Genomic DNA, 27,427 nt, shown 5'->3' with positions numbered 1-27,427 from the left:
TAGTTTTGAACGATCGTTTCCGAAATTGAGAGGTTTATAAGCCAAGTTTTCTTTTCTTTTTGAAACTACATTTTAAGTACTTTTAAATGGGTAAAACGAGCAGACGGATAACCTGATTGTATGCAGTCGGTGCCGCCTATGGACGCCTGATGACACTATGGATGAAAGCTTTAGGGAAGGCAGTTATTGAGGCACATTTGCATCGCACGTTTACATGCGAATAAATATAGGTAGAAAATCCCAATGAACAACTGTTGGGCAGCAAGCTCGCCCGGCACGATCAAATCCTCGGCACGGTCGGAGGATCCTCCTTTTCTTAGGGAACTTTACTCTCTGTTCTCTTAACTTAATATTTACCTACTTAATAACACAAGTGTTGTTTCAAAGAAAGTTTGAAAATGCTTCTGTTTTTTAGAAAGAGTAATTGGATTTAAAATTTACATACTGATTCAGGATTTGGAAGGTCATAGATCTATTATATTATGCTTAACTGTATCTACTTACTAACAAAATATTTAATTAAATTAGATTTGAGGCAATTAATTCAATTATCTTTACTGAATGACATAATATTTTATGCAATAGTAAGCTGGCGCAATGAACTCGATTTTAAATAGCCTGGTTGCCAGTAATGCCAAGAAAAGGTAAGAATCGTGGAGATTTAGCTACTGAAGGTATTATGGGTTGGTCTCGTCTATAAATAGAAAATTGATTTAATTTTAAGCTACCTATAACTTTATGGGAAATCCTGTTGCCCACCTCCTAACAGGTTCCTAAAGTCAAGTCAAAGTCAAAATTATTTATTTCAAATACACCAGGAAGGCAGTTTTGAACGTCAAAGCAAATATAATAATACATATTAATAACGTCTGTATGTCGGTCAGTACTGTAGTTAAGCTATTTGTTCGTTCCAAAGTGTTGATTCTTATGGAGAAGAACGACCAAGAAACTCCCTAGGTTACTCTTTTTCAAACAGATTCACAATACAATTCTTGGTCCTAACTCCTAATCATCAGTCCTAATAATAAACTGGCACTGAGAACAGCAAGGCTATTTCGTAACTATCCATCCGAACTTTCGAAGTAAGCTCAATCGCTTTCTCGTCCGCATTGGTCATTGGTCGCAACTAATGAAACAAAGCGGACCGTAATCGAGTTCACTTCGATCTTTCGAACCAAAAGATACAGAATAGCCTGGCAGACAGGATTTTTTGTTTTTTTTTTTATCAGTCTAGACGAGACAGCAAGACACTGTCTGCTTCTATGTATAGTTGCGAAAGTTGCACATCAAACTACCCAGAACTCTGTTGAATCGATTTTCAACCTTAACCACAGAGACTAAAAAAGAATTTTGACTAACGCTTGTAAGTTTAATGTGATTTTTACATTAATGGCTATTTCTGGAAGTCATTGAGGAAAACTCAGATCTGTGTTCAGAAATGGAATGTGGATCTAAGCTATTCTACTGAGGAAAAGAGCATTATCTAACGTATTCTGTCTTTAGCCAATGAGTTTAATTCTGGGAATAAAATTCTGTATAAGCCGGTACACAAGAAGACTGATCACCTGATGCTAAGCCGTCGCCACCTATGGGCAAAAGGGGCGTTACAAGTGCGTTACCAGTTTTTTAGGGATTAGGAATTTAAGGGCTGTTGGGGAATCGGGGACCGGGAAAATGCGGAATGGGGGTAATTGGGCGTCCAGTGGGAAACACAACGCAAGCTTTGTTTCACGTCGGTGTTCTGCTCGGCCGTGGTATCACTCCGCTCGAGCCGGCCCATTCGTGCTGAAGCATGGCTCTCCCACACTTTATCACAACATCATAATTACAGAAGTTACCAGACACAGTATCAGCGACATTAATATCCATTCTCCAAAAACAAAATTAGATCTTCGAAGCCATAAAACTTCGGTGGAAACTTTCTTCTATAATGTAGGTATATGTGGTAAATGAAAATACTTTGGTATAACTTATCTAGGTCACATTGAAACCAGGACTCGCAGCATTTGGGAGTTTTATTAAAAGAACTTTGACTTTGCTGATTAGAATAAAGTGAATCAAGGAGATTTGGGGATATTAATGTATTAATTTATGATATCGTATTTTAACTTTTAATTAGCTTAGGATATACATAATTAGTATTTAATGGTCAAATACTTAAAGGTCACTCAATTTTAAGACGCTCTCCGGTTAGATCTGTCACTAAAAAATCTTTATAAAAGATAGAAATATAATGACATTAAATCACAACTTAAAATTGAGTAGCGTTTCAGTATTCGGGCGTAAGACTATCTCGTTGTTCGAGAAATTTTTATTATGACTGTTGAATGTGAAGTCTTAGGTTCGTTTCTCGAGATAAACACGATTTTAATGGTAGTCAATTTTGTGTATTAGAGAATGTCATGAGGTTATGGTAGTTAATTTTTTTAAAAGTATTAGGCACTATGCAATACGAAGTGTCACGAGATCTCAATTTCCATGGCTTAATAAATTGTTGTCTGTACATTTTGTTTCATTTATTCAATTTTACCATTTCGACTTCGACTTCGAGCTATTGATTGGCACTATGCAATACGAAGTAGAAAATTATGCAATATTCTAAGAAAGTAGTAATTTAATCTTTACTCGGAAAACTTAACTATGCTTCAGCATAAATCGATAACTTTTATTTTAAAATTAGTGTTGTTATTACTTATCATCCAAGAATTAGACGAGAGTAGATGCACCTTCACAATCTGTCATACAATACATAGTGCTCGCACGTGCGTCTGGCCATCATACAATACTCACTGAACACGTGGATGAGCAACGAGTAATAATTCATAAGAGATTACTTAATTCCTTAAAACGAATCTATAAACATCTCTATTATATGTATAAATCAATTGCTGTTCGTTAGTCTTGTTAAAACTCGAAAACAGCTAGACCGATTTGATAAATCCAAGGTTTTTCCAGGGAAGGTTTAAAAGGCGAGAAAACGTATTGGACGCGGTACGAAGTTTGCCGGGCCAGCTAGTCGTACATAAAGATCTACATGTTATTCAATTCTATACATCAATAAAATTGTACTAGATTGTCCCAAATTGTACCGAAAAATAAAGATGGATGTTCCACCTTGGAACGGGAACGTGTTTTCAAATTCAACGGACACGCGTCGCACGCTGTTTGAATTCAGAATCAAACATGGCGCCCGTCAAATATTTGACGCGGCAGCGAGACACATAGGGGATACTACAGTAATACAGTTGTAGGTTATCTATGAAAATATTGTTTTAATTTATGTTTTAGATACATCAATAAATAAAATTGGAGTGTCTATTTGTAATATTGAAATAACCACTATTTACTACATGCATAATATACAATAATATACATACGATACATAACACAAAAAAAAAAATTGTCTGTATGTCTGTTTTTACGTCTAATCTCAGAAATGGCTGGACTGATTTTGGTTAGACTTTTATAGGTATGGTGCTATAGAGTAACTTGGGTTACCTTTATCTTAGAAAAAAATCTGTTTGAAGTCATTTTTCTACACGGACTAAATTGCAAGAAACAGCTAGAAAACATAAGATTAATCTGTTTATGGACACTATAGACTGTAGTACAAAGCTTACATAATGTTTCTTCACATTTGATATGTTTAATTTGTCATTTACATAATGATCACAAACCAAGTAAACTACGAAACACATGTACAATCGCACTTACATTACAACCATTTTACTCAGTCGATGTTAAAACAAAATCACCCGCCGAAATAAAGCCAAACGTTGCATGTAAAACAACAATTTACTTCAAATACAATAGCAACAGACTACAGTGCTGTTTACGGAATATTGTCCTGTCTTCAACAAGGATCCCGGGGGAAATTCAAACACACTGTATACACTGCACAACGGGCTATACAAAACCAGTTTAAGATGGTCTCGCTTTGTATCATCCTTCCGCACTTTCAAAGGTCAAGTTATACTGGTTTTGTACAGCTTGATAAGTTCTTGTGTGCCGGGATGTAGATCCCGCGGTATCCCGGACTCACACTATAAAATGCACGGGACTAAGGGACGCGCCACGCTTTGTATTCAACAGGCGAAAACGACGCGAGAATCTGAATTTTAAATGCTTGCTGTGCGATGTCCGCTGGAGTTTCTTTTTTGAATTTTCTCTTCGATATAAAATCTGTAGTCTCTCGCGGTATTTATACTGGAATTCTTTGTTCAAAGGTTCGAGTTTTAAGTTTAACGTTTACTACAATATTAAAGATGACGACAAAAGGGGTACTAAGGTATGAAAATTTTGTAAAAAGTTAGGTAATGTAAAAATATTGGCCCTTTTTTATTTTGTCATTAAGATAACAATACTCAGATAAAACTGGAGTTTCAAAGTTTAAGATTGGGAGCAAATACGCCATTTTATACGCTATAAAACGTACGTAGAAGTGACGTCGCGTCATATTTCTAATCGATATATGTTCGAAAGTATTTGTTTTCGTAAGAAAATGAAAAATACGTTTCTAATATTTTATAGATAATCTACAAGACGGAAATTCAAATAGAAATAAATTGTCGATGCTGTTAAAATATAATTATTTTTAACGGAGCACTGTCATGACAGCAGCAGCCGACTGAAGTACATAAATTTGTCACCATCCCTACTCTTTCTGTAAGTATCACTTGAAGACAAAGAACTGACAGCAATCTGCGATTGACATTTTGCTAAATTTGGATTTACCTAATGCCTAACCTTTTCCTGTAGGGGTTTCAGACACATGCAAATTCCAATAACACTTTTTCAAAGTCAATATTTTCACACATATCCCATCAAAACAAACATCAATAATAATTATTATTATCATCCCTATGACATAGAGAAGTGGTGTATGTATCTATGAAGTGCTATGTAAGTGTATCACCGAACATCTGTTACGTCACAGTGATCCGATACCTCTGCCCTTCGTCCACACAATAAATCACAGCGAATTGATAGCCATCCAATATGTCTGCGCTAAAATCAAATAAATGTCTGTGGTGGTGTGAATATTCTAATATTATTATCAAGTGTGGGAGAGCCATGCTTCGGCACTACTGGAGTGATACCACGGCTGAGCAGAAAACCGACGTGAAACAACGCTTTCGTTGTGTGAGTGAGGTTACCGGAGGCTCAATTACCTCCCTTCCCAATCTTCCCAATCCCCGAATCCCCCAACAACCTTTAAATTCCTAACCCCCAAAAGGCCGGCAACGCACATGTAATGCCTCTGGTGTTTCGGGTGTCCATGGGCGACGGCCCTTACCATCAGGTGAAACCGTCTGCTCGAAGTTACCGGCATACCCATATTTTTTTATCTTTTTTTTATTTACACAAAATTCACAATAATACAGTAAATTGTAACAAATAGGCAACCACTTACCATCAACCACTACTTGTTTAAAAATAAACATAAAAAAGTATAATATAATAATGTTACGTTATATCATATTAAACCGTGTATCTGTTCATGACAACATAATAATATCTATAGGCGACGGAAATTACTTAACCTCAAATATCCGACATGACATAACATATACAGATAATTTACAAGTTTAGTCTGAATCGATCAAACTATTCATTACGGTCGAACACACCTGAAAGTGTTCAACCTGACATGTTCCTGAATATTCAAACGGCAGTAGTTACTATCAAATGGATTTGTATCTACGAGTACTAAATTCTGTCAAGTTGTTTTAGTGTGCTTTCACTTTGTATGTATTTGTCAATAGTTCAGAAGTAAGAGAAATTAAAATATTTAATAGTTGTAAATGCGGCTCGAGGCTGGTAACACTGTATTTCGAGTTTCCATGGGTAGCGGCGATGGCTAACAATAAGACTCAATTTTAGAGTCATCTATTTATCAGATATCCGTCTGCTCGTCATTATTATAAAAATCTGTCCGTAGTGACAGCTGAGTGGTTGTAGCGTTAGTTATAAACTTACAGGTAAGTATTATTATTGACGCTCTGTGTGTACAGTCGGAACAATATCAAAAGATGCCTTGAATTTTCGGCCCCAAAATGACGAGTTGAAACCATATAACATTTATACTCTTGATTCTGACACAAATATTTATATTAAAATGTTTTATCACATTGTGTTCTTTCATCTCATATGCCTTTTGATATCCCCAAAACCCCAACCATCCGCAAATTTCTAACCCCCAAAAGGCAACGCAATTGGTCGTCTCGGGTGTATATAGGTGGCGCCGGTTGCTTACCATTAGGTGATCCGCCTGCCCGTTTACAGCTTATCCCTTAGAATCCCCAACCATGTCAAATTCCTATCCCCCAAAAGGAGACAAGTGCACATATGATGCAAATGGTGTTAAATGGTAGATGCCACCTTATTGCCAGTTATACAGAGTCCCATTGTGATATTCTCTTTCTTCTCCTCTAATAAAATCTTCCGATTTATTCAGTCATTCATGTCCCTGAGACGCGTCGAACTTCAATGTTCCAGTGTTTACTGTAAATATCTAGTTTACAAGAGTTGCAACGGTATGGGGTAATTGGGGTGGGCTTGTTCTATTAAAAATATATAGTACCTAATTCTCAGTTGCTTTTTTATCGCGTTCTTGAAGATGTAAGAATGAAGTAAGTATTTATGATTAAGTGGTTAGAGTCACGATTTACTAATTAAGTTATTAAAGCCCAGAGCGTGCTTGTACTCAATTTCGGTTCTTACATAGTTAACATTAACGTTTAGGGTAGAACTTAGAATTATGTGATCGATCGTTGCGTTGGTGGTTGTTGACATGACATCATCGAAGTTTTTTTTTCAAAGAGGTAGGCAGAAGTGTACTGCTGCTTCCTGATGTAAGAAAATATATGTAATTTTTGTAGCTATGAGTCTTAATTACTAGTCAAGTATGGCTATACACCTGGTATCATGTCAGACATCGTAACATGACTGAACATTTTCAAAAGTTAAATATTAAAAATTCTGTTCTAGAATCGAACCTTAGACCCCTTGCACGAAAACTCTATTAACAATTTGTCGTGGTGGCCTTGGCTCGACGCCCGAGTCTCAAACGCCCGTACTCAACGTAAGTATTCTAAACCTACCAATGGCTTGCCATTTTAAAGAGTTTATATGTACTTTATAAGATTATTTATACACCACTGAAAACGGTGAAGGAAAACATCGTGAGGAAAGAGATTATAATTTCTAATTATAAGTTTGAATTCGCCAGCCCGCATTTTTAAGCGTCCGCATTAGGTCAAACCTTCCCGTGCGAGAAGAGGTCTCTGGTCAGCAGTGGCCACGTAATAGGTTGTTGATGAGACGTCTACTAACAAAATATTCCATTAAAGTCCAAGCACAATACACATTAAATAAAACACCCCCTAAACACAAATACCTGAAACTTTTAACCAACACAAATAAACTAATTACTAACGCAAGTCTAGCATTCGATCACTGGCCGAACGTTTCAATTAAAACTTGACCCCACACTGCCCCCGATTTGACCCCACACTGCCCAAAGGGGTCCAGTTCCACCCCCTTTGACCGCAGTATTGATAGATGCATGTAACGTCTGACTTGTGGACTATTGACTATTCGGGGATGTAAACAATAGTTGGTTTGTTTAGTCTGATTGCATGGTGAGCAGAGAGCTTTGAGTGAAGGAGGGAATGAAGTGGGGGGGGGGGGAGAATGAAAACATGTCTGTTAGTCTTGTAGGTCTGTAAAACTGAATCGTTTGTGGAGTGGCTGGTATAGCGAGTGCCAATCATGGGGTCTTCTGTTTATTTCTTTATTTGGGTGAAGTATAAGCTTTAAAGGCTTATTTCAAATCTTAAAAATACCTAAGAGATTTTTTTAATATTGCCCCTCTTAATACCCAGACCCGAAACAACAATTTGTGGATCAGAGTTGCTTCGTGCGTGTATCAAAGCCACTACACGTTCCATGGCAGACGGTTGCCCAGCTACCACCCTAACAAAAAAAACCGGAGCCTAAATCAAACTATTCTCAAAACAATCTATACATATAATAAAATCGTAGAAAAGTGCTGTCTGTACATTGAAAATAAAAATAAAAAAATTAGCAGGGGTTATTGTTATGTCGATGTCGTGCAAAAATGTAATCAACTTTTTTTTGTCACTACTGTTTGTCGTTTGTCTGTGGTCTGTTTATCTGGTTGCCCAGCTCTGTGTGTCTATGCGCGCTAATCTCAGAAACGGCTGATCCGAGTTGGATGCCGGAATATATTGTGGTATGCTTCAATTTACATTTAACTTTGTTTCATGTCAATCGGTTCAAAATAAAAAAGTTATGAAATTAAAGAATCACGTCGAAATATTCTAAATACCATTAATCTCCGCCACTATTTGACGGATTTGGTTGAAATTTGGTACAGATATAGTTTAGAACCTTAGTTCATAGGATAGTTTTATTTCAAAAATCAAAAAATAAAAATAGAAAAGATCGCGCCATGGTTTCGTTACATTCATTTGGTTGGGTATCGGCCGAGCGCTTCGGTAAATCGTAGAAAAAGTGTATTATCAGTCGTATGATTATTTGTCTGTAGTGGTCCTGCTGTTTCGTATATTCTAAATTGAAATTGGTTTCCATTTGTCAATTAATGTTTAAACCAGTTTTCTGGTTAAATTATTTAACGTAGGTTTAGTTGATAGACGATACAAGCAGTCTGTAGTTAGTTTTTTAATAAAATTGTAAGTCTAATTTATTAATTAATTAGATAGATTAGATTTAAGTCGTTTCTTTTAAATTATTTAGTTTAAGCTTGGTTATTATAGCATAGAGGATAGGTTGTAATATAATTTATTTTTTAAATGTTATAAATTCGTAGCTTTCTTTAGTTTTAAGTTAGTTTTCATCTTAATTTTGGAAAGATTATAATATTTCTTTAGTTTAAGTCCGTTTTTAAACAAATTTTTCAATGCCCTAAGTGAGTATACATCTATTAAATTCAAACGCAGAGCTCATTATGTTGATTTTTGAAGAGTTCCCTGGAATATCTTCTACGTCTCATTTTTGAAGAGATTCCGCGAGATTGGGAACTATGTGGTTAAAACCAAAAATTTGCCGGAAGTCACTATTCCACGCGAACGAAGTCGCGGGCAAAAGCTAGTTATGAATAAAATCGTAAACATTTCAAAATAAAATCCGTTATCCAACATCTTGCGTCATAATTTGAGTTCTATTTACAAACAATAAGGTTTAAAATAGCCATGGCATTGTGGGGTCTAAATCTGGGTAGAGGCTATGTTTAGATTGAGACCATGAATGAAACCAGTCGGTATTGTGTAGACATTCAAATCGGTTTCGGTAAAAACAAGATAAAAGAAAGTATTTTTGTAGATTCTAATCCGATACATAAGAGCCATGCTTCGGCACGAATGGGCTGGCTCGACCAGAGTGATACCACGGCCTCACAGAAAATAATTCCCAAAAATCTCTCCTCCTCTGATGATTCAGGTGTCCAAGGTGTCCGGCGGGAATTGCTTACCATCAGGTGATCGGTTCGCTCGTTAACCGGCTTATACCGTAATAAACCAAATCCTGTGGAGATTGTTCTTTAACAACATTACATTTCATTAGTCCGTTCATTTACTTGAGAGGTTTAATAATTCATGAATGACGTTTGATTTGTCCTACTATCCAACCATTAGGTACACAGGCACAAAGAAGTTAAGATAATTACAAAAATAGACGCGCACAAATCCTGTATATAAATATGAACAACATACATAATAACATATTAATAAATAGTTCCTAGATTTCAGGCTCAAATTCAGGATCAAGGATAAATTCAAACACGATTCACTATCAAAGAATCGATACCCGTTGATCAGAAGCCGCACCTACGACTCAATCAATCAATGAGGTAGTCTGAAAAGATCTATTTTTCAGCCAAACAGGTTATTTTCGTAGTAAATACTTATACAAGAGACCTTTTCCCGTGGTAACCACAAGCCCTACCACCGGCTTACGTAATTGCGTGTAGTAAACCACTGTCACCAACATTTGCCGGCGACGGGAATAAATGTTGCCAATTTAACAAGTTTAGGCTGCCCATAACTTACCGACTACAATGCCATGGTGGTTCCGGGTCCAGTTTTAGAGGTAACTGATGGCGGTTTGGGTCAAGATAGTGATCCTTTGGTTTCAAGGGAGATTATGATCATTATCGTTCAACCACAAGACGTCCATTGTTGAGCATATGCTCAACAATGAACTTCTTGCGAATGGGTTCCAAATCGGGTTATTACACGAAAAAATAAAATGAAATAAAATAAAAACGACTAACAGTTGCACCTTTGGCAGTGACAAACCTAGAGCTACGGACTAGCTAGCGAGTTACCGGGGCTCCGGTTGGCGAAAAGCAAGAGTAGGAACTAGATGGTTTTAAGTCAGTAACAGTTTGGCACTCCCTCTCGCCTCACATAAGGCGAGAGAAGTCAAAGGAAAAGATTTCCCGCAAAAAAAAAACAGTGTCAAAATCAGCTCGTTATAAAATATAAAACGATTGAGCCAGAGTTCAACAACTAAAGTACTAAGTATTATCTTTATAGAGTAAGAAACCTTTCATAGCTAATTCATTATGTTAATGTTTAAAACTAAGTATCACCCTAATTTGGTTCTTAACAACCTCAGCCTACTTCGCAATACCAATTGATTCTTCCATGCCATTATGCCGTCAATATATCCGAGTGTAACGTAGGCCACGTTACACTGACGTTACGTAGGTACCTATAGGCTGTAACCTTCCATTTTCTTTATCTTGCCGGCAATATATCCCGTTTATTATCCTTGGAATGGGGCGTTCTTTCTGGGGCGAATGAGCGCTACAATGTTATAGGTTGCAATTACTTAGGGCACACTCCAGTGTTGTGTCGCTGTAATGGGGGTGTGCAGGACTTGGTAATTGCTAGGTGTAGGATAATGCAGGGCCTTCTCTTTGTGAATATTCACACTTAAATAAGGATAGATGTTCCTTTAAAAGTGTATAGAAGATACTATTTTGCAGGAATGGGTCTGTGCGGTTGTCGAACAGCACAGCGTATCGGACACATTTAATTTCTTGGTCGGTTGAATAGAAACAACGGAATTTTATTCTTAAAATACCACTAGTTTTCCGACTAAATTAAGAAATTTGATGATGTTTAACCACAATGACTTGGGAAGAATGTTAAACCGTTATCAATCAAGTGGTTAAAGTTTATCAAGTACAAAACATGTGAAAATATCTTAAAATCCGTCAAAACTCAGCGCCAACCCGAAGCTTTTAATCCACATTACAAGGTCTTAGGAAACAGTAGGTGTAAGTTACATTAAACCTTATCCAAGTAGAGTTATGTTATAAAATAGAGTAATCACATAATAACTATATCTTAAGCACTTTCCCTCCTCCTCACTCCTGCAGTGACCTCTCACGTGTGATAAATTTTAAGTACCCATTATGAGAACAAGTTTATTGATGTAATAAACTAAAGTATATGGGCGAGCCTATTCCTCACTATATTATGTATTGGAACGCTATTTATATGACGGCTGTTACTGAAATGTTTTATTACTTTAGTTCAGATATCAATAAGATTAGGTACCTACGAGTAACCTTATAGTTTTGCTATTGTTATAATGTAGATTGTAAAGACAAAGTATTGCTGGGCTTTATTCGGTTTTTCGAAAATTTCTCAGTAGTAGCACGGAGTTTGGATATGTGCCCAGTATATGGGAATGGGCTCACACCCTATTATATGGGACATAAAACTTAAATTGTGAAAAGTGGGTGTACATTGTTCAGAGGCATTAGGTGCAACAATGTATACTTCTGTCTAAGCCATCGGTGATAAAACGCGTGACGATATATATGTTATAGATTGGTTAGGTTACACCGAAACGTTAATCCTGGATTACATAAAATTATAATGAAAACTATGCAATACTAGCCCAGTAATTGATCAAACTGCCAATGCAATAACCGACATTATTTTTATAGTTTCTGGCAAAAATTATGATCGATCCAAAAACTTTGGATTATGATCGGTTATTGAAATTGGCAGCAAAGTCAAATATTTATTTAACGGTTTTATTTACTTTGATCTGTTTGTTTGTTTGTTTGTTGGTTTGGGTCAAATTAAGTAATTGGAATTTCACCCCCTTTCTGATGACAGAGCGATCTGATTTGAGGTATATTTTTCTTATAGTATTTTTTTTCTTTCTTCTAATAATTAAGCTGTGAAACTAAGTATGTGACCGTTTCTACTGATACTAAACTATGTAGCGGTGCGAGTAAGATGTGCCGCAAAGTAGCTGCACGAGAAAAATGTGCAGCTCGAGTATGCGATGTATCGATAGTAGGTAAACCATCCATAGCACGCATCCATAGCACACATCTTTCCATATAAAAAAAAACATATCTTTAGTTGAACCCGTGTCCACCTGTACTCAAGTTATTATGATGACTCGTTCCAAAGTGTAGATTCCCATGGAGAAGAACGAGCAACATTACATTGCCCAACCCACTAGCTCAAATTCCTCATAAACTATATCCACAATAATATAATATTCATACAGAATCAGTGAACAAAGGCGGTCTATTGAGCGTAAGTTGGAATTGAAACTGTTAAGCTTATTACGTTGAGAGCTCCGGGCCCCGCGCCCGGCCACTCGGCGGCTGTGTGCTTACTATCATTGTAATAGGTTGGCCAATAGACCGGTGACCTGTCCACTATGGGTGTTGTCTAGTATAGATATAGTATACGTTATAGGTTGCTAGTTTGATTTTGATTTTGAATAGCTTTTATTAATACAACATACATTTAATTCATTTCATTTTAGCAGCAGGAATATCTACTGGTGCGGACTACCTATCGGGTTACCGGGGCTAGAAAACCGGCTCGAAAAGCAGGAGTAGGAACAGGGTGGCTTTTAATCAGTAAGAGTCTGATACTCCCTCTTACTTCGCCCAAGGCGAAAAGTTATTGAATGATTTTTCCCAGTCAAAAAAATCTTTTCAACGAGAAATCCGGGAATCCACCAATCTCGGGAATCAAGGATCCCTTGTTCAGCAGTCATAATATAACAGGAACAGGTACCTAAGGCCGTCTCTTAAGGAATCTCAAAACAAAACAAACATAATAATACAAAGAATATTTATTATACAACACAAGACATGTTCAATTTCCTTGCTCAGAAATTAAACGTGGTTTATATTATAAGCAGTATTTCTAGGATACTACCCAGCTGCTAGAAAACTTATAAAAAAAGCTAAAATCACGGACCGGATTCATACACAATCCCGTTCTGAAAATAGACAAGTTTCTGCGGATCCCTCTGTTTACTTGCAACAGTTTTGTTGAACATTTTTCCAACGTGATTGCGTGCTAATCTTAGATAGAGGTGATTTGTTTACGAAGGTTAATTATGAGATGCTCGTGGATTGATTAATTTTGTTCAGAAACAGATCTGCTGTTTGGTTGTTTCTTGTACGGGAGTTTGGTTTATTTAGCGGTACCAGACGGAGCTGTTTAAGAAGATTGAAGATTTTAGATTTGTTTCTTTGGTGAAGTTTTATTTATCTTTGTGCTCCATTAATAGTATTTTTTTAACGGGAAAAATCATCCAATGACTTCTCTCACCTTAAGCGAGGCGAGTGTCAGACTCTTATTGACTAAAACCTACCCCGTTCCTACTCCTGCTTTTCGAACTGGAGCCCCGGTAAACTAGGTAGTCCGCAGCTCCGGATCAGGCATCAGCACTGCTGGGCCCTGGTGGTCTGATGGCTACTTGAGGTGCACGCGGTTCATTACAATCGAATTAGGAGGTATTAGAATCGCCTCCCAATAATAATATCTACAATACCTATTGGAAGACAAAACAAGACGCGACATTACAATCAGAGATCGTCTGCCGATTAACCAATAATCCTTCCCTACCTATCTATCAGGGAAAAACCGGTGTGAAGTTATGCGTCAGTCCGTACCGCGTTACTATCAACATAAGTTCCATGCAAGTCGTTATCAGTAAAGGATTCGGTAACGTTATCAGTTACCGTATTTGTATCGAGACTATCGAGGACTGATAAGCTTTTGATATCGAGGGAATTATTTAACTGTGGCTGTCTGCTTATTAGAGTTATCGTTGGTACTTATTAGAACTAGATATATTGTTAAAGCTATTTGCTTCTTCTGTGTCGTGGTGGCCCGGAGGTTTCAAACGTCGGCTTCTCCACGTATGAGGCTGAGGGTTCGAAACTTACCAACGGTAGGTACCAATGTGACCTTTTCCGACGTATATACACTTTCTAAGCATATTTAGACACTGACAAATGAGTATGGAAAGCTATATGACGAAACTTGGGCTTATAATTTCTAATTATAATTTTAAAATCGCCAACCCACATTGAGCAAGCTTGGTGATTAGTGCTCAACCCTTCTGAAAAGCGAGAAGAGGCCTTTGGTCAGTATTAACCATTTATAGACTATTGATGTTATATGACTTCATTGTTTGTTGTTATTTGAAATTAATATGACTGATGAAGAACGGTAGAACCGTGACGGGAGTTCATTCCACAACCGAAGGGTCCGTGAGAGGAAATTCCTCTGAAACCGAAGCGTCTAGACCATTTGGACTTCAACGTATGAGCGTGAACTCCATGTCGGTTAAGATTGCGATCAGCCTCTGTCAAATGTGTCCTTCAATCATTAACACTTGCTGGAAGAGTAAAGTTGGTGATAATGGTAAGTAATAGTGAAAAGTTTAACTTATTCTTAAAAGTTTCGAGGCATAAACTGTATTCTCTTTCAAAACCAGTTTTGTTCTACATATTCCAATAAAAATTGACATTGGCAAATTCTAAGAATCGAAGCGACGCTTTACTGTTCTGAGAAGTTGAACGTTTTACTATGAAATTGTCGTATGCAGAACTGTGACAGAATAGAATTTACATTTTTTACTATTTTTTATAGATTCCAGTATCCTCTTGTCATTCTGTGTGTATTTAAACTTGTAGTTTTATTCATAGGAGGATACGAATAGACATTACTTTGTCATTTTGTTCTCCACTTGTTTTTTTTTTCGCCAGAAAGTATCTACGTGGAATAGACGCAAGATGTCTTCTTTATTACGCTTTCCTCAGTAGGTATCATTATGGTCATTTTTCCAAACCCCGATTCTCCCACAACCCTTAAATTCCTAACACTCAAAAAAGCCGGCAACGCACACAAGTGCGTTACAAAAAACACCAGTTGTGTTACAAAACACAACTGGTGTTTCGTGATGTCCATAGGTGGCAACGCTTGCTTACCATCAGGTGATCCGTCTGCTCGCCTACCGGCTTATACCCTAAAACAACAGAGTTATAAATACTTAAGCACTTACCTTAGTGAGAAAATATTCCCAGCTAGAAAATTCACTTACTTTGATTTCATAAAACTATAATAGGATGGTAGATAAAGCGGGCAGGCTGAGAATATTGCCTTCAACTTGGCCGGCCGCCAGTAGACATCAGCCCAATAAACTAAACTCATTTTATTCCATAATATGACAACCTCTAGGGGTCACAGACCTTTTATTACTTACTAACTCTTGCCTACAGCTTTACACGCTCCAATAATCTATGTACCTCTAACTATATAGGTATAAATAATAACCCTATCTATTAAAAAAAATACATCAGAAGCTTTACATTGTTTCATCTGACCACCACAGATGGGGTCCAGTAGGGCTGCTGCGGACCCGGAGTTGCGGACTACCTAGCGGGTTACCGGGGCTCCAGCCCGAAAAGCAGGAGTAGAAACGGTGGTTTTTAGTCAGTAAGAGTCTGACACTCCCTCTCGCCTCGCCCAAGGCAAGAGAAGATATTGGATGATTTTACCTCCTCATAAAATATCCTTTCTTACATAGTTTTAAAAATCTCAGCATACACAAACTTTATCAGAGTCGCTGGTAGCCATTGGATAAAAATGGCTAGGTGTTATTCAACGCGAGGAGCGCCTTTTCCAGCAGAGAAAATGTGGAAGTCTTTCAGCTGATGATGAAGAAGCATACATCGAGACAGACAGAGAAAGCGACATTGTTCTCTAATATGATAACTGTCAAAGGGTCACAGACCTCTTATTACTTAAGTAGAAGAATGACCATATATCAATACAATATTGATGACTCGAATACCTACCATCATTGAGTTATGAGTTATGGTTCGGTAATAGTGTTTGTTGTTTCAATAACTAAGTAGTTTCGAGTGGACTTACAAAGTTTTCAGGTTCAATGCCTTCATTACTAATGGATCTCCTGAAATTCATCATATTCCTTTGGTTTTTGTGTATGATATAAACCGGTAAACGAGCAGACGGATTACTTGATGGTAAACAGTCGCCGTCGCCCATGGACACCCGAAACACAAGTGCGTTGCCGGCATTTTGGGGGTTTGGAATTTAAAGGTTTGTTAGGAAATCGGGAATTGGGAAGGGGGTAATTGGGCCACCGATAACCTCACCCGCACAACGCAAGCGTTGTTTCACGTCAGCATTCTCTGAGACCGTGGTATCATTCCGGTTAAGCCAGCCTTTTGGTGCCGAATGTCATGTATTTTCTACAGACAGACACACTACAGCTTTTCAGTAGTACTTTTGAATTAATAAATCATTTTATTGATCCACATTCTGTCTTTCTAACCAAACCTATATTATGAAGCTAAACAGGCGTCGTTTTGACTACAAAATTAAGTAGAGCTGCACTCTTTTATAGCCTCTGATTGTCTACTGCTGGACTATGAGCCTCTATACGAGAGATCTTGCTATCAGAAGAGTTGGAGAATGCCACTTAAAACGTTTGGGCTTATCATAGAGCGGACCTTAGTCGGCCTCTGTCAAAAGCGTATAACCTTAGTTGGCTATTACGAAATTCTCAGAAGTAAGGGTGCTGTCAAGTGTTTTTTGTTTTTCTTTTTTTATGTTATAAGCTGGTAAATGAGGTGACGGATGATACCTGATAGTAAGCAATCACCGTCGCCCATGGACACCCGAAACACCAGAGGCGTTACATGTGCGTTGCCGGCCTTTAGAAGGATAGAAATTTAAGGGTTGTTGATTAGGAAGGGGGTAATTGGGCCTCCGATAATCTCACTCACACAACGAAACAACGCAAGCGTTGTTTCACGTCGGTTTTCGGTGAGGCCGTGGTATCACTCCGGTCTAGCCGGCCCATTCGTACCGACACGACTCTCCCACAGTCTCGTTTTATTTTCTGCAATCACCACAGCTGGAAGGGCTGCACTGAGCAACCCTCAATGATGAAAACAATCCAATTATATAAGAATGGAATCAGAATTTTGTAGCAGGAGGTAATTATTCTCTCTTCTCTCGACACGCCGGCATTATTTATTAATTAAGATAAATTACTTCACAACGTTGTCTGTTCACGGAATGCTCTCAAACAAACAGTACTACCACGTGTATAATGACGTAACACGGCTTTTAATTCAAGAAGGGGTAAGCAGAGATGAATGGCTGGACCACTGGCAACCACGCAAACGTGTCGCGGTTTCGATTCCTGCACAGAACAACAAGTGAAAGAGGTGTGTAAGATTCGTGGCAATTGGCGTTCCATAGTTTCTGTTTTCCCCCATGGGGAACAGGCGTGAGGTTATGTATGTGTGCAACAACTCTGTGTTCTGTCTCTGTTACAGGTCTGTACCTACAATTCCACATACAAAAATTAGGTGGTTTTTGGAGCCGGCCAATCAGATCGCCGAACGTGCTCTCGTTTCGATTACTTTAAACGTAGTTAAAGCAACTACACAAGATAATTTTCTAGTGTGGGGCAACGTTTTTTAATCCCCGAAGAGGTGCACATTAAGGCACGTAATGCCACTGTACAATGTACATTGTACACCCACTTTTCACAATTTATGTTGTAAGTCCCATGTAATAGGAGGCGAGCCAAAACAAAAAGTGTGTGTACACAAAATATTCTTAAAGTACCTAATAATCACTTATGAGACGTTAATATTTTACATACTTATAGGTATATAATGTATTAAACGTTCCCGAAGGTAAAGGGATCAATATCGGAGTTTATGAAGGAGAAAAACGGTGTCGTATCCCCGTAGGAAAATATTCGGGAAAATTATAATTTTTCGGTGAGTCTACATACTTACGTACTACATAGTATCTCAGTAGGTAGGTATACAACTTTACATATGTGGGTCGTATGATTGATGTGAAAATTAATTGGATTTTTTATTGAAGATTTTTAATGGTAACCAGGAACAAGGGATAGGCTTACAAGAATTTTATTTTAGTATACGTACCGAACCTCTCATTCACATTGGATATTTTTTGAAGATAACTTTTTGTTATGTTATAAGGCGGTAAATAAGCCGGTAAACGAGCAGACGGATCACCTCATACGCGAAACAACAAAGGCGTTACAAGTGCGTTACCGGCCTTTTGTGGGTTAGGAGTTTGAGGGTTGTTGGGGAATCGGAGATTAGGAGATTGGGCATCCGGTAACCTCACTCACACAACGCAAGCGTTGTTTCACGTCGGTTATCTATGAAGCCGTGGTACAACTCCGATCAAGTTAACCCATTCATGGCTTTCCCACACTTATACCTGGTCATTTTTATTAATCAATGTTCCATAACGAAATGTATTCTTCTCAAAAATAATTACATAAAATACGTAGTGCTCTGATAAATTATTCTGTCAGACGACTGACATAAACAGCCCACATTAACATCGGAATGAAGGGTAAACACAACAAACAAACAACATTATTAATTTACGAACAAACTACACAATACTGAAGCTATAACATTACTAATGAAATATTCTCTAAGACCCGGTAATTTTCAGGAATATCCTATGAAAGCAAAGTATCGTACAGAATCATAAAATTTTAACACCCTCTTTGTAACATCGTCCTGTAATTTTATGGGTTGAAAATAATTTCTCTATTCATTTATTCATTTATTGTAATCCTATCTAATTATCTATTCTACATATTTCATAAACGGGTCTATAACTAAAACCTAAATAATTATTAATTCTATTTACAATATTTACACTTGGTTCTCTTAACTTAAAATCAGCCTTTTTTTAATCCTATGTGCCTACTAAAACTATGCAGTTTCTATTTCAATCATGGTCCTTGCTAACGAATGTTGAGGTTAAACAGTTGATGTTGGGTTTCTAGGGTTTGGTTCAACGACGTTAGACAAGCGGATGGTAATATCTTGCAGCGCCATATTCGGTAGGATGAAGTCTTCAATGTTGGTGGCAATGCTTGATGGTCTGTCGAAGGGGAAGCCCATGGCGCGGCGGTCAGGGTACTTCTTGTCCTTCAAACCGCAGAAGCTAGATGCCTCAACGCAACTCAGCTGAGTTCCGTCAGGTTGGTCCACGCTGTCTAGGTCGTAGTTAGAAAGCATAACGAAGAGCTGGTAAGCAGCGCCAGCTTCAGTGCCCTTGGGGACCAGCATGTGCTGAGGCCATCCACAACCGCAGAAGTTGAACTCTGCTAGACTGGTGCGGCGGGGGTCGCTGCCCTGCGGCGAGAGGTCACGGAAAGTCTGCTCGAATGGGATCGTCACGGAAGAATCCGTTGACGAACGGGTAATAGTGTTTTCGCCGGCATTCAATGGATGCACGAATCGGTCCATTTCGATGAACATCTTGCGTTGATCGGCAAGAGACCAAACCAAGTTACGTTCATCAAACTTGGGTGCCATAAAGATACGAACAGTTGTCCTACGAGCGCTGCCAGTGTTGTTAACCTTGATAACATAACGGAAGGCTCTGTTGTTAAGATGAGTGAAACGAGCGTATACGGCACCACGGTCGGAAAAGTCCAAACCCTTTGAAAGATCCACATCACTCGACATCCAGAAAGTATTGAGTGTGTTAGGTTGGCCACCGGCAGTCTCGACTGCTATTGAGGTCACTTGAACACCGGGGTTCTCAAGCTCTGAGCGAGTGTAGGGGCGCACGTACTGAGACTCCTTGTGCCTCTGGCAGGTGTCGTCAATCCACGCGTGCCAGCGGTAGAAGAAGGGATCACGCATGGTGGTCGCTTCATCAGCAATGACACCGAAGCTTTCGAGGTAACGGTGAGTAGGGTCGTGCATGTAGGCGGCGAAACTGTGCCCGTTGTTGTGTATGCTGCCGTACAGCTCCCTGTTGGGGGTCAGGATGCTGGCCTCCAGCATGTTACCCAGAATGTCGATGGTCAAATCGGTTGAAGTACCGTCCGCCAACGTCACCCTACCAGTCGAGATAGCCTCCTCAACATTTCTCCTCCATCGCTCCATGTCATTGATGGTAACGTTAAGTCCGTCGACGGGACGGTTCAAGTCCTGCCAGTACATGTTGGCTTGCCGTGGCGGCCAACCGCGGGCTGACGTAAGACTGTTCAGCTTTGGGAAGTAAGCCTCTGGGATTGGCTCCCTCCAGTTGCTGAATTTCTTTACTCTCTTCATAGAGTTGTTCAGACGCTCACAGTTGTAACGGGCAATGAGTTGTTGATGCATGTAGAAGAAAAGCTCTCCACGACGATCTTTAGCAACAATAGATCTCTGAGTTGCAGTGAATGGGTATACAAGATGCCAATGCCAGTGATGGAGGTTGACACCAATATCTTCACGCCAGTAAGCTAAACGATGTTCTTCTTCCAAATCCGTAGCGGTGTAGTCCCTTGGGATGATGATCGGGATACGTGGCACATTTTGTGGCAACACAGCGGTCACCTCACGGGCTCTCTCGAACACTTGAGAGTCCATGAACTTGGAAGGGAAAGTCTCTGCAAAGTTCTGGATTGGCACATTCTTGGTGTCATCACGGTGCATCAGTGCTACTGAGTAGCAGTAGTTGAAGAGCTGTGGGTTGAGGTTTGCTCTTGCGTAAACACAAGTTGACAGGAAATCTTGCAGCTGATTCTGTGGTACATTCATGAAAGCATCAATGACTTCGGTCGCCATTTCCTGGTGTTTTGGCAGGAAGAGTGAGAAGTCAGCATCTCTGGGCAGTTCTGATGCCTTCGAGAAAGAAGGGTAAGAGTCCAAAGTCTTGAGGGGGATTTTCTCAGTGGCGTCGTCACCGAAACGGTCGTTTAATTCGACGCCATTGTTTGCGTATTCCGGAGGCACAAGCTTTTCGGATAGCTGAAAGACGGCTTTGTTGTCACCCTTAGGTGTAATTAAGGGTTCGTTTGGCCGATCGAACAGCAATTTAAGGTGTTCTACGACATCCCCCATGTCGACAGTTAGAAATTAAAATTAACTATTAAATAAATTAATAATTAGTCACTCACTTCACAGAAACTGTGAAGTGGAATGGTTTGTCCTGACAGTCGGTGGACAATTTATACTGGGTGTCCAGTAGGTGACTAGTAACGTCACGACGCGTGCAGTAATTTCGAGTGCAAAACCACACGGGAACTGATAGTACGGTGAGAACCAAGCAGTTATCGAGACTTGTGGGGGACTCTATGTGGTCATGGGGCACGTAAGTGAATAGTAAACTAAGTGGATGTATTAACTTTACTGTGCTATTAGCTTTTCTAGGTATGCACTCGATACAGACCCAACCATGATGCAGTTTGCAGATCAGTCTTGATAGGAAAGCCAGGACCTTGCAAGCCAGGTAGGAGGCTGGTTGTGTGGACAAACTCTTTTCGCGCTCTCACTACCGTGATCAGGTCCCTAACGGTAGCAAGAAGTGAGACCCTTCTGAAGATGTTAAGAATTTTTATTTCCATTAAATAATCTACTGGTAATCTTATAAATCTCTTATAATCTTTAAGTAGGCACATCTTTGAAGGGATGGTTCGCGGAGTGACGGCTTCGCAGTGTCGCGGGTTCGATTCTGATGTTGTATTGGGTTTATTCGTGATTTGTTTGTTAAATTATCAGAAGGTTTGAACTGTTTACAGCAGTAAATCCTAGAGGGGCAACATATTACTGTAGAAAATTGAACGAATCTTTGGGTGTCTTGTCGAAGGTACACATATTTTAGTATTTATATTTAATTCACAGTAATAGCACACAGTAGGTACAGCAATAGGATTAATAAAAGGTGTTATGTACCTACTGCTAGTGTGCTATTTGGATTTCGAATATGGTATTGTTTTAAATGATACTCAATTTATTCTGTACTAACATCACGTTTTTGTGTGAAATTATTTTTGGACATTTTATTGTATTGACATTTATTTTTGATTGTGGAAAATACACATTTAAATTTTCAGTAATAAAGAATAGAATAGGATATCATTTATTTGCATTGAATGTAGGTACAAATATAAGGTCTTACAAAGATAAATCGTTCCTGGTACATTCTACCATCTGGCATGCAAACATTTTGAAAAATCTTAAAGCTAAAAACATTATTTAGGTACTATAATAACAACTTATTAAAATAAAGAAAACAAATCTACTATAACATTAAAGGATAATATAAATCTAATAAAATTTAAAAATTGAGATCACAAAAGTAAAAATTAAAAATAACAATAAACTTGCAGAAATCAGTCTACAAATCATCTAATAAAAAATCAGACACAGAATAATAACATTTTTGTATTAACAAAGATGCAAGTTGTTTTTTAAAAATTCTTAAAGGTTGCTCCTTAATACTACTTGGAATCTTATTATAAATAACAGGTGCCATACCGAAGACACTTTTTTTTAATAAGGCTGTTTTGTAAGCACCGGTACATAGCTTATCTTTGTATTGAGATCTGATAGTTGTAATTCGGTTAGTGGTGTCCTTTAAAGTATGGTATAATTTGATGTTACTTTTGACAAAAATAGAAAGCTCTAATATGTAAATACAAGGAAAAGTTAATAGTTTATTATTTAGAAAGTAAGTTTTGCAGCTGTCTGTAACCTTTAACTTAAACATTGCTCTGATACAACGTTTTTGGGCTTTAAAAATGTTTTCTCGCTCACAACAATTGCCCCAGAATATAACACCAAATCTCAGATTTGACACTACCAAGCCATGATATGCTACTAGTATTGCATTAATATTTACTTTTTTTGAAAGATTATGCAGTACATATGCTGATGAACCTAGTTTTTTGCAAATAGCTTCTGCTTGAGGTTTCCATGTAAGATGGTTGTCAATTAGGATGCCTAGAAATTTAGCCGTATTTGCTTCGTCGACTATTTGACCATTATAATTTATATTTAGGTTTTCAGATTTTACCCGTTGGTAAAAATGCATAGCTTTAGTTTTATCTATATTGATTAATAGGTTGTTATTATTGAGCCAGTCGATTATTGTATTTAACGCACTATTAACATCTGTTTCGTATTTCTGTTTGTTAATACAATTAATTATAGCTGTACTGTCGTCGGCAAACAATACCATAGGACTAGAGACTTGACGAGGCAGATCGTTTATGTAGAGCAAGAAGAGTAACGGTCCGAGAACGCTTCCTTGGGGTACACCAAATTTTATGTATCTATAGGAAGATAAATATTTTATTTCTTGCTTAGATCTCATACAGACTCTGGAAACTTCTGTCACTTGCTTACGATTGCTTAAATAAGATTCTATTAGATCAAGAGCATTCCCGCGTATACCATAAGCGTTTAGTTTTGACAAAAGCTTTTTATGATTAACATAATCAAAGGCTTTTGACATGTCTGTATAAATTGCACATACAGGTGTTTTAGTATCAACGTTTTTCATAACATTGTTTAACAAGTCATACACAGCCATATTTATGTTTTTATTCTTTCTAAACCCTTTTTGTTCGTCGCAAAGAATGTTGAATTTAGTTAGAAATTTATACAGGGATTCGTAAATAACTTTTTCGAATATTTTTGAAATTATAGGTATTAAGGCAATTGGCCTGTAGTTTGCCATATTCTCTTTATCGTTCTTTTTGAAAAGTGGTTTAACTACGACGCTTTTTAAACTGTCAGGAAATATTCCAGTACTGATACTGTTATTTATGATGTGACATAGTGGGGCCGCTATGCTACTGGATACAAATTTTATTACGGTTGTTGAGATGCCATCATAGCCGAAACTCTTTTTGTTCTTTAAATGTCGAATTATCCTCATTATATCTTGTGGTACAACTGGAGCCATAAATATGGAGTGATCATTATATTCTATCGGTACACTATTATCTGTTGTGACTTTAGGTATTTCTGAGATTTGATCGATAAAGAAATTATTAAAGGACTCCGCAATTTCCTTAGGGTCGTATATTAATTTACTATTTTTTAATATTTTAGAGATAGGTTCATTTTGAGATTTTTTATTGTTGATTATTTGCCACGACGTCTTTGACTTATTTTTTGAATTTTTAATCATGTAGTTATTTTGTGCTTTCTGGGTTAATTTAATGATATTTTTAAATCTGCGCGCGTATGTTTCAAATTTTATTTTATTTTCATCTGTTGGCTTAAGACGCTTTTGCCAAAGGAGTTGTCGCTGCCTTTTGCTACAGATACGAATACCTCGTGATATCCATTTTATTTGTTTATGCGGTTTTACTAAAATTGATTTATAAGGGAAACACGAGTTGTACAGAACTTGAAATATATTTAAAAAGTTATTATAAGCTAGGTTGGGGTCATCTGTATCGTATACATCAGAGAAAGATAGTGACTGAAGATAATTATTGAATTTTTTTGATTCTCCTCGCACATGTCACGCCTCTTAATCCGCCAAGATTTTAGCTGACAGGTTTTATTTACCGTTATCTTTATTAACTGAGCTGTATGGTCTGATAAAGCGAAGTCAAATACTTCGTGATCACATTTTTGATTTGTATTGTGGGCAAAGTTATCCAGACAAGTAGCACTACTAAGCCTGGTCGGTTGAGTGATAACTAATTTAAGATTAAAACTCAACAAGCAACATTCAAAGTCCAATGATATGTTATTCTTTTTTAATGTATCTATGTTAAAATCTCCGCAAACAATAATTTTTTTTATCCTTTCTTGAACATAGCGTTTTTAAAATAGATTCAAATTTTTCATAAAATGTATTTAAGTTTGATAGTTTTGGTGGCCTATAGACACATAAAATAATTACTTTTAATTTTATTAATTCTATAGCACAGCATTCTATAATACCAGATATTGAGTATTTAGTTACATCTGGAAGTTCCCGATATTCATGACCCTTTTTAACCAGAATACAAGCACCTCCGCGTTTTTTTTTATGTCTTGAATAACACGCAGCAAGTTCGTAATTCGTTATGTTCAACAATTTTTCATGGCCAGACATTATAAAGTGTTCTGTTATACAAATAATATCTAAGACTATTTGTTTGCTTACTAATTCCTCAATGTGCACAGTTAAGATATCTGATTTATTAAGTAGGCCTGCAATATTTTGGTGCATTTAAATTTGAATCCAATACAGTAGCATATTTATTTGTATGTACATCTAGACATAAAGCATTATTAAACGTTTCTACACGTATGTTGAATAAAGTAGAATAGACACTACATCTGTAAGTTGGTAAACACAATATTATATTAGTATGCTGTATTTTTAGTAAACAATTCCTTATGTCTGTGATTAACTTATCATAGTTCTTAGTCACTAGGAAGTCTTCTTCACCGATTAAAATTACACAATGATCATTCGCCGTATAGGTAGCTAGCTTCTTATGCAGGTTGTTTAACAGATGTTGAATGCCACAATGTGGAGATAAAAAGTGACAAATTTGGTAATTTGGTAACATTTCTTTTTTATCTTATTCGTTTCGCATGTTGCGTTGATCTGTATCATCAATTCTAACTAGGTACCTCTTGTTTGAGGCTCCACGTGTAGAAATATCCCCGAAGTTTCTGCGTAGCACAATGATAAAACTGATAACAAAAGCCTTACAGAACTATAAACAAAAACAAAGGCTTTTGTTTACATCCTGAATTATTTATTTGAAGCCTTGTTTTCACTGAAAAATTTCCCAAAAAAGGTAGCTTAATTTTTGGACGTTTTACGTAGCTTCTGGCGAAGATAGGCGAAGACCCGTAGCCTTACATGTGTAATAAAAAACTTTGCACAAACTCACCGTGCCTCCCCCGCATTTGACGTCCTCGGCCATAGCCAATCACCTGTCACTACCATACCACCACACAACACCACAGATTCAATAAAACAACATCAACATAACCGCCATTACTCAAAACACACCAAAAATACTGGCCATGCAAATAATTTTTTAAACGCGTTCGAAAAAGGAATGTTTATTTTCGAAATTGATACCGACGCGTCCAGTCGGCATCGGGGCGTCGAGGGGACTGGGTGCGCGCGCTGCTGGCGTTACCATGGCAACGTAGGTTTGCGTACAGTACCTACATTGAGAAGATAATAAGTCTTGTCTGATGGAAAACTTTGCTTTGTAGGCGAGGAGGCATGTTTATTATGTATGTTAAGTTCTGCGGAATGCATAAACCAATCTCTTCATGTCTGTATGGCTTTTGCTGGGATTTCATTCGGTTTGGAAGCGGGAAACGTGTTTTGCAAGTGAAATGCAATTTCTAGGGATTCGCTGAAGTTTTCAGAATAATAAATATTTTGTTAATGTTACAGTTTCTGAAAAAGTTGTTCTATGAACTTTGACTGCGTATGTAAACTGGGATGAAAAGTAGTAGAAAAGATTCAAAATATTTCCAGCCCTATAAAATGCCTGAAGTACATTTTACATCAATTTAGTAGCCTCATTGCCGTTTTATGAAGGGTTCATAAATTCTTTAGAGTCGTCGAGTCTCTTTATGTATGTAAAACGTATCATAATTTTTAAGCGACTTCAAAAAGGATAAGTGTGTGTCTCTCGTTTATCTCGCGTGTTGCTGAACCGATTTTGATCCGGATTTCCGTATTTTTCATACTTGGGAGAATATTTTTAGCGAAATTGAAGGCGGTTCCCTGAAAAAAAAAAAATTTTTTACCGGGAAAAAAGTTTTAGCATTATTCAAAATCCATTTAGCGATTTTCTTTGCTCCAGACTAATTTTTCACCCATACATTTTTCCCACCCTATGGCGTAATCTAGACGAAACTGCTCACCTTTTTCATTGAACATAAACAACCTGAATTCGATACTCAAGTCACACAAAACATATGTAGCTCATACCAATATTAAATTTTACCCTTATGGGAAATCCAGTATGACGTCATATTCCCAACTCATATTCATACAACCCTCATGGTCACAAGTTAACATTTACAGTTTATAGCTTACGTATACCTAATACCTATTCCCTTGTTTGTATCTCCAAAAAGCCTTTTTACTAACAAACGTCAACACATTCTTATCCATTAGATCAATTACATTATCTTACTAAACACCACGCACAGACAAACAAATCAAATTCTTACGAAGAAAATATTCTAGAGAGAATGTTCTAGAAGAAATCATTTTATGTAGAGACTACTAGCTTG

General features: G+C 37.6%; 2 protein-coding genes across 3 annotated transcripts in view; both read right to left on the bottom strand.

The window, feature by feature from the left end:
* LOC118275236 (calcium/calmodulin-dependent protein kinase kinase 2) overlaps positions 1-26,285 on the bottom strand; it is a 191,218-nt gene extending 164,933 nt beyond the window's left edge. Inside the window, exon 1 of one of the 2 annotated variants that reach the window (XM_050697074.1) lies at positions 26,056-26,285. In XM_050697074.1, the coding sequence (XP_050553031.1) occupies positions 26,056-26,088 (33 nt within the window). In that variant the 5' untranslated portion in view covers positions 26,089-26,285. The remainder of the gene's footprint in view (positions 1-26,055) is intronic. The other variant, XM_035593140.2, reaches the window with a different exon arrangement.
* Positions 18,971-21,346, bottom strand: LOC118275234 (phenoloxidase 1-like). The gene has a single exon (XM_035593139.2). The coding sequence runs from the start codon at positions 21,263-21,265 to the stop codon at positions 19,184-19,186; it is 2,082 nt and encodes a 693-aa protein (XP_035449032.1). The 5' UTR covers positions 21,266-21,346; the 3' UTR covers positions 18,971-19,183.
* Positions 26,286-27,427: the final 1,142 nt, after the last annotated feature.

The sequence above is a fragment of the Spodoptera frugiperda genome, chromosome 11 (assembly GCF_023101765.2).
Source record: "Spodoptera frugiperda isolate SF20-4 chromosome 11, AGI-APGP_CSIRO_Sfru_2.0, whole genome shotgun sequence".
NCBI classification, from domain to species: Eukaryota; Metazoa; Arthropoda; class Insecta; order Lepidoptera; family Noctuidae; genus Spodoptera; species Spodoptera frugiperda.
This window is presented reverse-complemented; position numbering and strand designations above follow the sequence as displayed.

What these genes read in the sequence shown, in the direction of transcription:
- LOC118275234 (XM_035593139.2), bottom strand. Translation starts at nt 21,265, where the DNA reads ATGGGGGATGTCGTAGAACACCTTAAATTGCTGTTCGATCGGCCAAAC.